The sequence below is a fragment of the Hyla sarda genome, chromosome 5 (assembly GCF_029499605.1).
Source record: "Hyla sarda isolate aHylSar1 chromosome 5, aHylSar1.hap1, whole genome shotgun sequence".
Classification (NCBI taxonomy): Eukaryota; Metazoa; Chordata; class Amphibia; order Anura; family Hylidae; genus Hyla; species Hyla sarda.
Genome location: NC_079193.1, coordinates 279407259 through 279424251, shown reverse-complemented (window position 1 = coordinate 279424251; position 16993 = coordinate 279407259). Strand labels below are relative to the sequence as shown.

Here is a 16993-nt window from a genome sequence, read left to right as displayed (position 1 = left end):
AGCCGCCTGTCTAACCAGACAAAACGATGGAGAAAATCTGCTTTCAAACAAGATCATAAATCGTGTGTAGTGCAGGGGACAGAAAGCGAGAAAACTGCTCAATTCATTTACCATTTCTGTACTGCTCTGCAAGAGCCTGTTACCCAACTGGTCAAAGAACAGGAGAGTTATCGGCAATGTGACAGTCTACAGGAAGATAAACGAAAAGATGTAAAGTGAATATCTTATAACCGCCAATCGCTTAAGTAATTTGCAACGTTTTTTGCCTAGACACCTGTTGTGCTGCACATTTCTATGGCGACTTGTTGTAGCTGTAAAATGATAATCGGAGGCAGTGGTAAGAAGGTAAATAATAGTTTTAGAAAAGTGTTTCCTAACCAGTGTGTCTGCAGCTGTTGCAAAACCAAAACTCCCAGCATACTGGGACAGCTGTTGGCTGGCAGGGCAAGCTAGGAGTTGTAGTTTTGCAAAAGCTGGAGGCACACTGGCTAGGAAACACTGGTCTAAAGCCATGTTCATATCAACTTAAAAGGAACCATTCGTGGTAAGGAAGAAGATTTTACAAAAATAACGCATTGCCAAAATATGGCAAAATCTCATGATTGGTTCAGTTGTATACTTAAAGCATACCTGTCATTTCAAGTGACTTTGCACTATTTATGGCCATTTTATTACTTGTAGATGGTATTGTTTAGTAGATTTCTGCTCTCCAGGCTTCACTTCTAATTTGCAATTCTCCAAGAGCTGGTGGGTGGAGCTTTCGCCTCTCTTCTCTTTAGACTTGTATTGGCTTGTCCTGCAGACACAAGACAAAGCTGAGCTGATTTTCAGAGTGAAATACAGACTCACAGAAGAGGAGAAAGAGAGAAAAAGTTTGATAGCAGCAGAAGGTAGTGTTTTTATCTTATAAGATATATTGCAAAGTATAGTGGCTTTTACTATGGATATATGGACAGTTTGTTCAAATGACAGTGCCTATTTAAGGACTATTGCCCAAGGTATATATCTCTAGCCTGTGCTACTGTATAGTTTCATTGTCACTATGGCATAGTTTCATCGTCACTACATGTTACATGTACTTTTCCAGTACAGATGGCTACCAGCTGTACACAATATATAACAATCCAGTGCAATCATCCATGCCTATTGTTTTCCTGTCCAGCCCTGAAACTTTTTATAAGAAAAAGGTTGAAAAAAAAATGAACATTTGTGGCCCCAATCTAAATGTGACACATCAGAATATTAAAAATTGAGACCTTAAAGCTCCTCAATATTATAAAGAAATTGTTTATTTTAAACAAATAATGATTAACTAGTTATCTAGTTGATGTACTTTGGAGTCCACTTGCTGCCTGACACTGAGGAGGGTGAGCAGCCAGAACTGTATTTGTCATGAGGCATCTGTAGGCCCATGTATAGGGCAGCAGTGTTGAGGGGGAACACTTCAGTGAGTAGCTGCTGCCAATATGCAGTGCCCCAAAGAAAAAAGATCCCCCCTTTGGCTGCTCTTACATGCTGTGCCAATAGCCTGTGGCTGCCACACACATCTCTCTATTGCAGCCGGTGCCTGAAGATGCTGCTTTAGGGTAGGGTGATACCAAGCGTATCTGCAGCGTATTTGAAGCTGCAGATGTGCTACTGACTGTCCCTAGAGACTGCCTCCTGCTGTGCCCTGCTTTGTCTGCTTGTAGCGCAATCCACCACTATGAGCAGACACACAGTGATCTGCAACTCACCACACGCATGCGCAGTGTTCTCACAGACATTGTGGTCGCTCCCCCTGCTCCCTGAGCTAAGCAGAGAGCAGCTGCGATGTCTGTGAGTACAATGCGCATGCGGGCAGCGACTCGTAGATTACTGTGTGTCTGCTCGTAGCGGTGCATTGCTGCTACGAGCAGACAAAGCAGGGCATAGAAGTAGGCACACTCTAGGGATGGTCAGTAGCAAATCCGCTGGGTCAAATCCGCTGCAGATGCACTACATGTGACCCTACCCTAAAGCTGTGGCAAGTCAAGTTGCTGGCTGCAAATATTGAGAAATCTCAAGCACAACACTGTGTGCACAATTATTAGACAAGTAAAATATTCACCATATCATCAAACATAATGAACATAACAAGATTTAAAGGTTTTTAAAAGACAAAAATTGTGAAAAGTCTTTCAGAGGGCAGCACTCTTGAAATTGGTAAGATATTGGGGCATGATCACAGAACCATCAAATGGTTTACAGGGTGGTAAGAAACGTGTTGAGAAAAAAAGATTGGAGAAGACTCAAACGTAAAAATTACCAAAATGTAGAAAGAAGAACCAGCCGAGTGAAATGCAAGGCCCTTTATTCCAACAATGCTAAGACCATTCAACACTCAAACCAGTGATCCGTGCTTAGAGACATGGCCAAGGTAAGGAAGGCAGAGCCCCGACCACCACTGAACAAGAAGTTGAAACTTGTGCCAAGAAATATTTGAAGACAGATTTTTTAAAGGTTTGATGAGATGAGTGACTTGAAGGTCCAGATGAATGCATGAAAAAATGCCTACACTTGTGGAATCCCCCTAATGGGGTGTATTCAATCCTAGTGCTTAGGGCAATACAAGCGCTAAATACGACCCTGTAGACAGCACATAAGTGAGCGGTGTCACCTGTCTATGTTCACCAACTCCATAGGAAAGATTGATATGAAGTTTATGATTCGGTGGCAGCACAGGGGGCTATCTTAGACTACTACTACTTTTCCCATATGTATACCTGAAAGCATTATTCTGTAGTCATGACAATGGCTGCGATTGCATTGGCAGTTTTTGATGCTAGTGCAATCCTATTGAACAAGGAAAGTCAGGGTTGCATATTAAAGGAGTACTCCGCCTGTAGACATCTTATCCCCAAGACAAAGGATAGGGGATAAGATGTCTGATAGTAGGGGTCCCGCCGCTTGGTACCTCCGTGATCTCCCTGCTGCACCGAGGGTTCTTTAAGAGCATCAGGTGCCGCGCCTAAGGTTTGTGAATTCACGGCCACGTCCCCTCAATGCAAGTCTATGGGAGGGGGCATGACAGCTGTTACGCCCCCTGCCATAGACTTACATTGAAGGGCGTGGCTGTAATATCACAAGTGGGGTGTAGCCATGATGTCACAAGTCTCTTCCCCCCATCACCAGTCATCCAGGTGTCTGGGGTGCACCAGGGAGATCGCCGGGGTTCCCAGTGGCGGGAGCACCACGATCGGACATCTTAACCCCTATGTTTTGGGGTGTACCCCTTTAAGTACCTGATATTATATGAACAGAGAGAGTCACTGTAATTCCCCATGAGACAGATCACCACACACCAAGGATGTTGTTTGCTAGATGACCAACACTGTACAAAACCATTTTGCCTCTCATTTTTTATGGGACCGTCATTTATTGTAATGGAAACTTGTCATGATAAAAAAAAAATCAGATTGTTGGTTTTCGACCAAAGGATTGTATTTTTCTTCTTCTTTTCTATATCGACAACCATTTGATTTTCCTAAACAAAAATGCTCACCAAATGCTGTTTTGTCACAGAGGTAGAGTAGCATGTTGTTTTTACATGTAGGCTTCTTATGAAGTAAATTGGTTTTCTGACTGTTATAAGAACAAGCGTCAGTATTTGATCCCAATGAGGGTGACGAGTGAGGAAACAGGTAGCAGAAACTTATTAGAGGATCTTTAGAGCCAGCTTAAAGGGGAACTCCGGTGGAAACAAGTAGAAAACAAAGGTTTTGAAATCAACTGGTGCCTGAAAGTAAAACAGATTTGGAAATTACTTCTATTAAAAATCTTAATCCTTCCAGTACTTATTAGCTGCTGTATAAAACAGAGAAATTATCGTACAGAATTTCTTTTCTGTCTGACAACAGTGCTCTCACCTGCTGACACCCCTGTCTGAACTGTCCAGATTAGAATCATATCCCCATAGAAAACCTCTCCTGCTCTTGACAGTTCCTGACACGGACAAAGGTGTCAGCAGAGAGCACTGTGGTCAGATTGGAAAGAACTTCACAAATTTCTCTTTAGTATATCTGTAGTATACAGCAGCTGATAGGTACTGAAATAGAAGTGATTTACAAATCTGTTTAGCTTTCTTGCACCAGTTGATTTGCAAACATTTGTTTTCCACTGGAGTTGCCCTTTAAAGGGATAGGGGAGCAGAGCATGTCAATAGAGACAACACAAAATATGGTCTGTATGACAGGGATGGTTATATATGATTATTGTATTAGGGGAATCGGCAGCACATGGCTGTACAGGAATACAGTGCATGGTGGGGAGCATGTCAGGGATGATGTGGTTATATATGATTATTGATGGGGGAGGGGGGAGCAGCAGCACATGGCTGTACAGAAAGTTAATTTGGAAGGTACCATCTCCATATTATTTAGGGGGCAACAGAACAGACAGTTAGCAAAGTGCGTGAGATGTATGAGAGGGTCCCTATTCTGAATCAGGGGCAGCAACACAGAAGGTTAGCCGCAGTGTATGGGGCACATAATTGGGATGATCATATCTACTTATTTTATGTATATAGGGTGGCACAACACATCCGCAGAGAAAGTTAGGACAGACCAAGAGACTGATAATAGGAAATATGTGGTAAATTGAGTTAGGAGGGGGCAGTACCACAAATAAATAAAGTCAGCACAGTGCCTGAGATACATAACAGGGGTTGATAGTAATATCTGTGCGTATGGGGGGGGGGGGGGGGGTAGGGGGTTGTAGCAACACAAGGCACAAAGCATGACGTACAAAACAACATATACTTGTCACGATGCCGGCTGGCAGGAGGTGGATCCTCTGTGCCAGAGAGGGATAGCGAGGACCGTGCTAGTGGACCGGTTCTAAGACACTACAGGTTTTCACCAGAGCCCGCCGCAAAGCGGGATGGTCTTGCTGCGGCGGTAGTGACCAGGTCGTATCCACTAGCAACGGCTCACCTCTCTGGCTGCTGAAGATAGGCGAGGTACAAGGGAGTAGGCAGAAGCAAAGTCGGACGTAGCAGAAGGTCGGGGGCAGGCGGCAAGGTTCGTAGTCAGGGGAGATAGCAAAGTTCTGGTACACAGGGTATAAACACACAAAAACGCTTTCACTAGGCTCTAGGGCAACAAGATCCGGCAAGGAAGTGCAAGGGAGGAGACTAGATATAGCCAGGAAACAGATGGGAACCAATTAAGCTAATTGGGCCAGGCACCAATCATTGGTGCACTGGCCCTTTAAGTCTCAGGGAGCTGGCGCGCGCGCGCCCTAGAGAGCGGAGCCGCGCGCGCCAGCACATGACCGCAGGAGACGGGAACGGGTAAGTGACCTGGGATGCGATTCGCGAGCGGGCGCGTCCCGCTGTGCGAATCGCATCCCCAACGGCCATGACAGGGCAGCGCTCCCGGTCAGCGCTGACCGGGGAGCTGCAGGGAGAAAGGCGCCGTGAGCGCTCCGGGGAGGAGCGGGGACCCGGAGCGCTAGGCGTAACAATACTGAAGTCCCTAAGGGGGTAGAATCAGCAATACATTCTTACAGAAAGTTTACATGTGCGTGGGGTACATGGCAGGGTTGGGGTAATGATATAGCCTTAATGTGTCCAGGCAGCGGTAACGCTTATACATTCCCATAATAACTTTGTATAGTACACAGGGTACATAACAGGGATGAGGTTATTAATAAGGAGTCTTTACTGTGTGTACTTCCCACCTTTCAGAAAGTTGGCACAGGGCATGGGGCATATGTGGTAACATGGATGGGTTATTTATAAGGCCTCCTTTGTCTTTTTAGGGAGAGATCAGCAGCACTGCACATCCTCCTAGAAAGTTTGCACGGTGTATGGTGCATATAACAGGGGTAGGACCATTAATAAGACCTTATGCTGTATTATGGGAAAATCAGCAGCACTATACATCCTTCCTGAAGGTTTGTATATATAACAGATATAGGGTTATTAATTAGAATTAGATGTCTTTATTTTGTGTCAGGGGAGATCAGCAGTAGTGTGGAGCGCAAATATTCGAAATGTGAATTTTAACCGTGAATATTGTTACTTCACGATTTCGCTAATATTTAGAACATAGGGATATATATTCATAATGATGAATATTTTTTTTTTTGTGCAAATATTTGCAAATATTGCCTCTTCCAGCCAGAGGACACTGGTTCTTCCTTTCTTTTAGGTGAAAAATATAAACACGCATGCGCACTATGCGAATTTCTTTATGAATTTTCGCATGAAAAAAAAAAGAGAACGAACATAGCGAATATGCGAATTTCACGAACATAGGACGAATATTCGTCTATATATTTGCAAAATATCACAAATTTGAATATGGCCCCTGCCGCTCATCACTAATCAGCAGCATTGCACATCCTTCCAGAAAGTTTGCACGGTGCATGGAGCATATAACAGGGATGGGGTTATTGATAAGAAATCTTTTGTCTGTGTTAGGGGGAGATCAGCAGCATTACACATCCTTCCAAATGTTTGCACAGCTCATGGGGCATATAACAGGGATGGGATTATAAAAGTGTACCTGTCGCCAACAAAAACTTTTGATGTAATGTAGATAATACCATTGTATGTATATTTGTAATATACATCGATTAAAAAATGTGTATTTTTTTTGGAGTGAAAAAATGCTGTCCCTGCAGTTATTACCTGTGTCTCTGTGAGGAGTCCAAATACAGGAAGTGAGCACAGGAGAAGCAGGGATCTGTGCAGGCACCTGGCTTTTCAATCATCCTGCTGTGTGAGCCAGGGGCGTGTTTTTGAGCCTCAGTGTACAGAACCCTGCTTGTCCTCAGTGTACAGAACCCTGCTTGTCCTCAGTGTACAGAGCCCTGCTTGTCCTCAGTGTACAGAACCCTGCTTGTCCTCAGTGTACAAAGCCCTGCTTGTCCTCAGTGTACAGAGCCCTGCTTGTCCTCAGTGTACAGAGCCCTGCTTGTCCTCAGTGTACAGAGCCCTGCTTGTCCTCAGTGTACAGAGCCCTGCTTGTCCTCAGTGTACAGAGCCCTGCTTGTCCTCAGTGTACAGAGCTATGGTTGTCCTCAGTGTACAGAGACCTGCTTGTCCTCAGTCTACAGAGCCCTCCTTGTCCTCGGTGTACAGAGCTCTGGTTGTCCTTAGTGTACAGAGCCCTGCTTGTCCTCAGTGTACAGAGCCCTGCTTGTCCTCAGTGTACAGAGCCCTGCTTGTCCTCAGTGTACAGAGCTCTGGTTGTCCTCAGTGTACAGAGCCCTGCTTGTCCTCAGTGTACAGAGCCCTGCTTGTCCTCAGTGTACAGAGCTCTGGTTGTCCTCAGTGTACAGAACCCTGCTTGTCCTCAGTGTACAGAGCCCTGCTTGTCCTCAGTGTACAGAGCCCTGCTTGTCCTCAGTGTACAGAGCCCTGCTTGTCCTCAGTGCACAGAGCCCTGCTTGTCCTCAGTGCACAGAACCCTGCTTGTCCTCAGTGTACAGAACCCTGCTTGTCCTCAGTGTACAGAACCCTGCTTGTCCTCAGTGCCCAGAGCCCTGCTTGTCCTCAGTGTACAGAGCCCTGCTTGTCCTCAGTGTATAGAGCCCTGCTTGTCCTCAGTGTACAGAACCCTGCTTGTCCTCAGTGTACAGAGCCCTGCTTGTCCTCAGTGTATAGAGCACTGCTTGTCCTCAGTATACAGAGCCCTGCTTGTCCTAAGTTCACAGAGCCCTGCTTGTCCTCAGTGCACAGAGCCCTGCTTGTCCTCAGTGTACAGAGCCCTGCTTGTCCTCAGTGTACAGAGCCCTGCTTGTCCTCAGTGTACAGAGCCCTGCTTGTCCTCAGTGTACATAGCCCTGCTTTTCCTCAGTGCACAGAGCCCTGCTTGTCCTCAGTGTACAGAACCCTGCTTGTCCTCAGTGCCCAGAGCCCTGCTTGTCCTCAGTGTACAGAGCCCTGCTTGTCCTCAGTGTATAGAGCCCTGCTTGTCCTCAGTGTACAGAACCCTGCTTGTCCTCAGTGTACAGAGCCCTGCTTGTCCTCAGTGTATAGAGCACTGCTTGTCCTCAGTATACAGAGCCCTGCTTGTCCTAAGTTCACAGAGCCCTGCTTGTCCTCAGTGCACAGAGCCCTGCTTGTCCTCAGTGTACAGAGCCCTGCTTGTCCTCAGTGTACAGAGCCCTGCTTGTCCTCAGTGTACAGAGCCCTGCTTGTCCTCAGTGTACATAGCCCTGCTTTTCCTCAGTGCACAGAGCCCTGCTTGTCCTCAGTGTACAGAGCCCTGCTTGTCCTCAGTGTACAGAGCCCTGATTGTCCTCAGTGTACAGAGCCCTGCTTGTCCTCAGTGTACAGAGCCTGCTTGTCCACTTTCACTTCCTGTATTTGGACTCCTCATAGAGACACACAAACAATAGCTGTAGGGACAAAAACATACACATTTTTAACCAATGTATATTACAAATATACATCTATATTATGTAAAAAGTTGTTGTTGATGACAGGTACACTTTAGTTTGTGTTAGGGGGAGATCAGAAGCCTTACACATCCTTCCAGAAAGTTTGCACAGCGCATGGGGCATATAACAGGGATGGGGTTATTAATAAGATGTCTTTAGTTGTGTTAGGGGGAGATCAGCAGCACTGCACATCCTTCCAGAAAGTTTGCACAGCGCATGGGGTGCATGACAGGGATGGGGAGGCAATATCTCCTCTTTCTGTCAGGGGGGGGGAGGAGGGGATAAGAGTTTATTTTTTGTCATAAGACAGCTACTCATTCATCCAGATCACAGCTAAAAAAAAAAACTGGTGGCAGAAATGAGCAGTCTCGGCTCAGCAGCAGAGTCGCCCGCCTGTGAAGGCAGAGAGAAATTGACTAATTAGCAATGCGCACTAAAACTTGACGGTTCTTTATAGAGAGAGAGATGAGAGAGGGATGGGGAAAGGGAGGAGGAGGAGGACAGGGGAGGGGGAGGGCTTCGTTTCCCCCCTTTTCTTTCTTCCAAAGATGTTTGAAATCGCAGTCATTTACGCTCGACAATTTTTACAATAGCCTTGAGCCATAATTTTGCCCGGCTCCTCAGCATCCAGCCCCCTCGCATGGTCTCTCTCCACTGGCCATGCACGACCGTTTCTCTCCCCAACCGTGGATTTCCTATTACTCTCGTTACGACTCACTGAGCCCCAGGCCCAAGGATAATGATGTGTTGTTTCTTGGTAGCATAATTTGTCACACGTACATTTTTTTCCCTTCTTCTTCTTCTCCTTCTTCTCTTGCAGGAAGCTCTGCTCACTCTCCCCAGCTCCTCTCCTGTTCTCCCTCTCTCCTTCTCCCACTACTCCTATCATTTCTCCTGCTCTCTTCTAATTCACCATGATCAAATGATGCCCCACAACATACACTGTGCACACTGACTGCCTGGAGTTAGGGGACAGCAAGCTGCTGGGGGATTTGGAGCTGAAGGAGCTGCAGATCTTGCCCAGGGAAGAAGGAGTGTGATCCTTTTTTTTTGGGGTGGGAAGATAAAGTCATCGTATACTTTGGCATCCGGTGAAGGCAGGTAAGTTTCTGGCCTTGTTGTCTATGTGCATTTTCTATAGCAGTGTTTCCCAAGCAGGGTGCCTCCTGCTGTTGCAAAACTACAACTCCCAACATGCCCAGACAGCCGAAGGCTGTCTGGGCATGCTGGGAGTTGTAGTTTTGCAACAGCTGGAGGTGCACTGGTTGGGAAACACTGTTCTATAGTGACATTATGCAGAAGGATGGCTGTCTGGGCATGCTGGGAGTTGTAGTTTTGCAACAGCTGGAGGTGCACTGGTTGGGAAACACTGTTCTTTAGTGACACTATGCAGGAGGATGGCTGTCTGGGCATGCTGGGAGTTGTAGTTTTGCAACAGCTGGAGGTGCACTGCTTGGGAAACACTGTTTTATAGTAACACTATGTAGGAGGACAGCTGTCTGGGCATGCTGTGAGTTGTAGTTTTGTAACAGCTGGAGGCGCACTGGTTGGGAAACACTGTTCTTTAGTGACACTATGCAGAAGGACGGATGTCTGGGCATGCTGGGAGTTGTAGTTTTGCAACAGCTGGAGGCGCACTGCTTGGGAAACACTGTTCTATAGTGAAACTATGCAGGAGGACGGCTGTCTGGGCATGCTGGGAGTTGTAGTTTTGCAACAGCTGGAGGTGCACTGCTTGGGAAACACTGTTCTATAGTGACACTATGCAGGAGGACGGCTGTCTGGGCATGCTGGGAGTTGTAGTTTTGCATCAGCTGGAGGTGCACTGGTTGGGAAACACTGTTCTTTAGTGACACTATGCAGGAGGTTGGCTGTCTGGGCATGTTGGGAGTTGTAGTTTTGCAAAAGCTGGAGGCACCCTGGTTGGGAAACACTGTAAATCTATAGTGACGCTATGCCGGAGGTTTGCAATTGTTGACAGTAAACTCTGAATACAGGGGTGAGAATAGGAAGATGGGAGGGGGAGAGTGACCAGGTCCAGCTGAAGAGGGAGATCCTCTTACAAATCCATCTCGCACATGCTGCTGAAGAGGGGGGGGGGGGGGGGGGTTAGTAGCATGGGACACTATAAGTGCCCTTAACCCCTTCACTGCCATGCTAGGGCAGAAGGATGGCAGTACTGGGTTCAGTTCAGACCTCAGCAACATCTGCAAGGAGTTTGCATGGTTTACTTTACATTCCTGGAAGAAAGACACTTTCCTTACAAATACTAAGAAACATACTTAGGGGACAATTTCATGTCTAACCTAGCCCTAGCCCAATTGCATATCTTGCATTCCTTTCTAAGAACCACAATGTTACAAACAATGGTTCCTGAGAACAGGGCTGCAATGTATGGCACAGACTGCGATCTTCAGCGGGACCAGCCAGGCATCTTATTTAGAGGGTCTCTAAATTCCAGGCGATGGGATGAGGCAGGATCATTGTGGGTGCTGCTCCTGCTGACTCTTATCTTTGCCGCTAGCAATTATTGAAGTAATCATTTCTTTCCTTCGGGAAATTATCCTGGCACTTTTTTTTTGTGTGTTTATGAAGTAAGATTTTAGATGTGTGTGTGATATGTGGGGTCTGGGAATATCTGATAGAGGTGTGCCTGGTGATCACTGGAAAATCTCCGAATACATGGCACTACTGACAGAATCCTGCTTTACATAATCTATAGATAATATTGGGGCTGAATAACTGATGCCAATAATAAGGTACAAAAAGAATACAATTTGTATCAGTGAATATTGAGACTTTATATATTTCACAAAATAAAGAGCGAAATCTACAACTGTTAATTTCATTAGTTGAATGTAGAATAAAAACTGGAAATGCGCCGCTTTCTTCTAGTTATTGGACCACTTTTGCTGGCAGTGAGTGACGTCTGACAGACATGTATAGATGAGGTGTATATCAGCCGGCACATGGTGTTCCAGCGAAAGTATCAAGGTGTCAGATGTGTCTCTGGGCAGCTCAGCATCATTACTATGTGCTCAGACAGAATGGGAGGGACCACCTCTGTGATGACTTCTAAAGTTATCCCGGGATGTACAGTCACAGTACCTGAGATACCTGCTAAAGAAGTGTTTTTCAACCAGGGTGCCTCCAGCTGTTGCAAAACTACAACCCCCAGCATGCCCGGACAGCCGTTGGCTGTCCGGGCATGCTGGGAGTTGTAGTTTTGTTACAGCTGGAGGCACTAACACTATGCTAAAGAAATTGAGGTAGAGTGAGTAGTGTTCATTGGTTTACATTATTAATGGCACAAGGCTGGGGTCCTAGCATGACACCTTTTATTCTGTCTTTATGGATCTTCCACAAAAGGCAAAACAAAACTTTTACCAAGTTTTGAAAAAAAATACCAATCCACAATAGTAATGTAAATATTTACATTACTGTTAGATTCCCTGTACATAAGCACATGCTAAATATTTACTATGTGTCTCTTGCTCTTGTTATTACATTCACAATTCAGTCTACGGCTGGGTTCACACCACGTTTTTGCAATACAGTTCCCGTATGCGTTTTCTATGTGAAAAACGTATAAAACCGTATGCATTGACTCTCCATTGAAAACCGTATGCCAAAAGATGCATCAGGTTGTGTCCGTTTTGCATCCTGTAAGGTTTTGTCAGTTTTTTTTTTCCCGTACCCAAAACGGTAGTCTACCACGTTTTTTGATCCTGGTGAAAAACTGTATTAAACCGTATAGGTTTTTTTTTTTAACATGGGAGTCAATGGGAACCGTACAGAACTGTATGTGCGTACGGTTCCATCCGGTTTTCACCATCCGTTTTTTTTCTTGGAATTTCAATCAAGCAAGTGAAACTTTATTCATAATGGAGTGAAAAGTAAAAAACGTATACTTTTTTTTCTAAAAAAACTGATGCAACCGAACATTATTTTTTTAAACCGTATACGGTTTTTAACTGAATACGGGTTAAAAATTTGTACACACGTTTTGATACAGTTTAGTCCGGTTTTGAGGAATCAGTTTTTCATCAAAAACCTGATACGGGAACTGTATTGCAAAAACGTGGTGTAAATGTAGCTTTAGGGTCAGGTTGAGAGGAGAAACAGGTGCAGTGTTTAAAGTGAACCAACCTAAAATCCACTTAAATAATATGCATTGATTTTGCTTAGATGTTTCCATATTATCTAGAAAGAAGAAGCAGATAAAGACACATGAGCACATTGTATTTTTTTTTTTTTTTTTTTTTTTTTACTATGTATACTGCCATGAACTTGTGTCTCCTCCTAAAGGAACTATGAGAAATTCGGAAATACAATTTTATAATGACGTTACGGAAAGTTCACAAATGTTCTAACATAAAGAGTTCTGGAGAAATAGAATCAAATCTGAAGAACCCATGTCCTGAATACTATAATTTTATGGAATAATATTAGAGATATATAGATAGATAGATAGATAGATAGATAGATAGATAAATAAATAGATAGATAAGAAAGAAAGATAGATAGAAATAGATAGATAGATAGATAGATATACGGTAGATAGATAGATACGGTAGATAAATAGATAGATAGATAAATAGATAAGAAAGAAAGATAGATAAGAAAGATAGAGGGATATTAGAGATAGACAAATAGATAAGAAAGACAGACAGATAGATAGATAGACAGACAGACAGACAGATAGATATTAGAGATAGATAAATAAATGGATAAGAAAAACAGATAGATAGATAGATAAATAAATAAATAGATAAGAAAGACAGACAGACAGATAGTGAATCATTAAGTTGCCTTAATATATACAGTATGTTTCAATGTCCTGTTGCTTGCTACAGCCTGTATAATAGCACAACAGAAATAATGTATCATATTTAGGCATCTTTGAGATATAATACAGTAGTCGTGTCGGTATCTATGATGTTTTTGAAACTTTGATATTACTCTTTTGCTGGGATTTTTGCATACGTGTGTGTTATAATATTTATATATTTGTTTTGTCAAAGAAGTTAGTCATTTTTTTACATCTCAATGTTAACATAATAAAACTTTCAATATTTTTCGTTTTAGCGTGATTGTTTGTTATTTTCACAGCCACGTTTTAAATGGGTTGTTCCTTCATTGTAGGTTCCTGCAGAAACTTGCACTAAAGTCCCGCCATGTCCAGATCGGGGGACAGGACTTCCACCTTTGACCCGAGCCATAGTGATAATCTGCTCCATGGCCTCAACCTCCTTTGGAGAAAGCAACTCTTCTGTGATGTGACCTTGACTGCCCAAGGACAGCAGTTCCACTGCCACAAAGCTGTACTTGCCTCCTGTTCTCAGTATTTTAGATCCCTGTTCTCTAGTCACCCTGGACAGGATGGTCTGTCATCTGTTCCAAAGGACCAGCAGCAACAGTCAGATGAGCCTGGAACACCCTCCTCTTCTCCAGATGACAAGATGCTTGTCAGTCCTAGGGCCATCAACAATTTGGTTTTGCAAGGATGTTCCTCTATAGGGCTTAGATTGGTCTTGGAGTATCTTTACACCGCCAATGTTACTTTGTCTCTAGATACTGTTGAGGAGGTATTATCAGTCAGCAAGATCTTGCACATTCCTCAGGTGACAAAGCTTTGTGTACAGTTTCTCAATGATCAAATTTCAGTGCAGAACTATAAGCAGGTTTGCAAAATTGCAGCTCTTCATGGCCTAGAGGAGACGAAGAAGCTGGCCAATAAGTATTTGGTGGAGGATGTGTTGCTGCTCAACTTTGAAGAAATGCGTTCCATGCTGGACTCCTTACCACCACCAGTAGAGTCTGAGCTTGCTTTATTTCAGATGTCTGTACTTTGGCTGGAACATGACAGGGAAACACGCATGCAGTATGCCCCGGACCTGATGAAGAGACTTCGCTTTGCTCTCATCCCAGCTCCAGAGTTGGTAGAGCGGGTACAGTCAGTAGACTTCATGAGGACGGACCCAGTCTGCCAAAAGTTACTACTGGACGCTATGAATTATCACCTAATGCCTTTCAGACAGCACTGCAGGCAGAGCATGGCAAGCAGGTGAGCCAATGTCATCCATAAATTCTCTTTATTATGTTCCCTATAAATTGTTGCAACTGTTTAGCTTTTTTATGCAATGGCATGTTACTCAAAAAAGGGTTGTACTCTGTTGAAAATCCATTTTTCCTAGATGATTCCAGGAAAAATCAGCTGATCACAAGGTGTCCACCAGCTATCAGCTGTAATCTGCCATGGAACCTTGCAGCAATAGTTTAATTATAATATTACAACATGGTACCTATGTCTATGTACCAGATGGACGTGCTGAGTCCTCCAACGACAGAGACGCTTTTTTCAGCTGCCTCCATCCAAGCTAATTGAGAAAGGTTCCTTATGAGGGATTCCCCTCTACTAACTCAGAATGCCCAAATATGGTATTTGAAATGTATTTTATAAATAAGACATCCCTTTAAAATGTAGCTATAATGATAAGCAGCTAATAGCTGAGAGGAAATAATGATTGGTCTCTTTGTCATATAAACTTATATCAAACCTCACCTACCATACTGGGTTATACTGCATGTAGCATTCTTAATTCATTACTTGTGAATTGCCAATGAATAGTTTGTACATGTAAGGCCTCATTCACATCTGTGTCAGACTTTGCTAAAGGCCTTGTCACAGACTCTGTTCATAGCCAGAAAACGGAGTTGGGTGGTCCATTGCACAGCGCACAATAATGGACCCCAATGGTTCCCATTGACTTTAATGGGGGCCTGTCTGGTGTCTTTTTGTTTAGCAGGATCTGATTGGACAAAAAAGATAGCTTGCAGCATTTTTCTTTTCCTCTCAGGTCCCACAAACAAATGGATTCTGTAATAGAGCTGCAACGCAGATGCGGATTTAGCTAAATTCTGCAATATTTTTACCTAAAAAGGTCATTTGCAGACTATGAGGGGCATGTATCAATAATGGTGTAGCAATGTGTGATTTTATGTATGTTTTTTGGCGACAAATGGTGCGTTTTTGCGCCAGATTTATCATTTGTCGCAAACCACTTGTTAAATTTGGCGCAATTGATGCGCCTATAAAGTGCGCAGAATCCTGCCCCAGAATTCCAGGCAACATTTTCTGGCTGTGTTGTAGCAGCAGAAACTTGTTAATTCTCCACTTGGATTTTGCGCTGCTTCACAAAGGTAAATCTAACCCAGTTAGTTCCTTTTTTCCAACTTAAAAATCTGTTCCTAGGGTTGATAAATGTTTGACTGGGATAAATGTTTCTTTTTACCTTAGCTAAACATCATTTTTTTTTTTTGCTTTGTGATCCTTTAAACAAGCTCTTTTTTCTTTTTCTTTACATGGGTTAAGGTTTTTTGTTTTGTTTGTGAACTTGAAAACAGCCCCGTACTAAGACATTGGTAAGCCACTTTGTTTGGCCTGTGTTCTACCTTGTAATGTTGTTTAGCTACTTTCTGTGTCACTTTTTTCTTGGTGCAAGTTTGCGACCTAACGGGCATGATTGTGCCCGAAAATGCGCCAAAACAAAAGTCGCAAATGATGAATTTCATACCAAGGCATGATTGTAACTGAAATCACGACTAACAAAGTGAAATTAGTGATTTTGTTCGAAACCATTTGGCGCAAAAAATGACATAAAGGAAAAATTGGGACAAATCACAGACAAAAAAACAGGGTACAAAGCTTCATACATACCCCCTATGGCTCTAAACGCAAAACATGTGCATGGGTAAAACTACAATATAAAGCCCTAATATGAAAGTTAGGGATAGATCCCCCCCACCTACTTTTTAGACTACTGAATTGTATTACAATGTAGCACTACACATGTGTATGAGACTGTACAAATAATCCGTATTTTACAAGTGCAGATTTTGTTGTGGATTTGTACCTAATTTTTTTGTCCACTCTTAAAGTTTGTTTTAAGGAACTACCCAAATCTAAAACCTCTCATTTATTGTTATAATAAAATTTTAAAAAATCCCTATACAGGCAGGATCAATCTGATAATATCGTCTGGTTCTGGGAGGAATTTCAAGTTCCCTGAGCTTGCTCCGCAGCGCATAACAAAAGCCTGTTTCTGCAATGCATTTGGAGAATACAGGCTGCCGGCTGCTTCTTCAAGGCAGATGCGGGGAACTTCCCACAGAAACGCAATACTGTAAGGAAGTGTTTACAAAAAAAAATCCCATTATGGATTTTACATTACTCCACATCTATAGTTTACTTGGTGGTTTCCTGGACATGTTTGTATAGGTGGATGTTTGCCATGTCTTTCCTTTTCGCTATATAACACATTGATCTAACACTTTGCAAAACATTTAAAGGGTTGTTTTATAAAGACAACCCCTTCCCATATGCCCCATTGGAGCATTATGATGTCATATAGGTGGTCCCCAGTCAGGACCTCCCTCAGTAGGCTCGAGGTAGGAGGCAGATTTGAGCTGTCCATGTGTTTCATGGATGGCTGGCTACTCATCTAAATGGCAACCATGAAATACTACACTTCCCCTGCAGCTTCCTCCTTGCAGATCCCAGAAGTAGCCCCCATATGAA

General features: G+C 43.6%; 1 protein-coding gene across 2 annotated transcripts in view; it reads left to right on the top strand.

Annotated features, from left to right (window-relative positions):
• Positions 1-16993, top strand: part of KLHL14 (kelch like family member 14) — a 181123-nt gene that overhangs the window by 62024 nt on the left and 102106 nt on the right. The window contains exons 1-2 of one of the 2 annotated variants that reach the window (XM_056521796.1): positions 8884-9513; positions 13558-14479. In XM_056521796.1, the coding sequence (XP_056377771.1) occupies positions 13590-14479 (890 nt within the window). In that variant the 5' untranslated portion in view covers positions 8884-9513; positions 13558-13589. Of the gene's footprint in view, positions 1-8883; positions 9514-13557; positions 14480-16993 lie in introns of those variants that run through there. The other variant, XM_056521797.1, reaches the window with a different exon arrangement.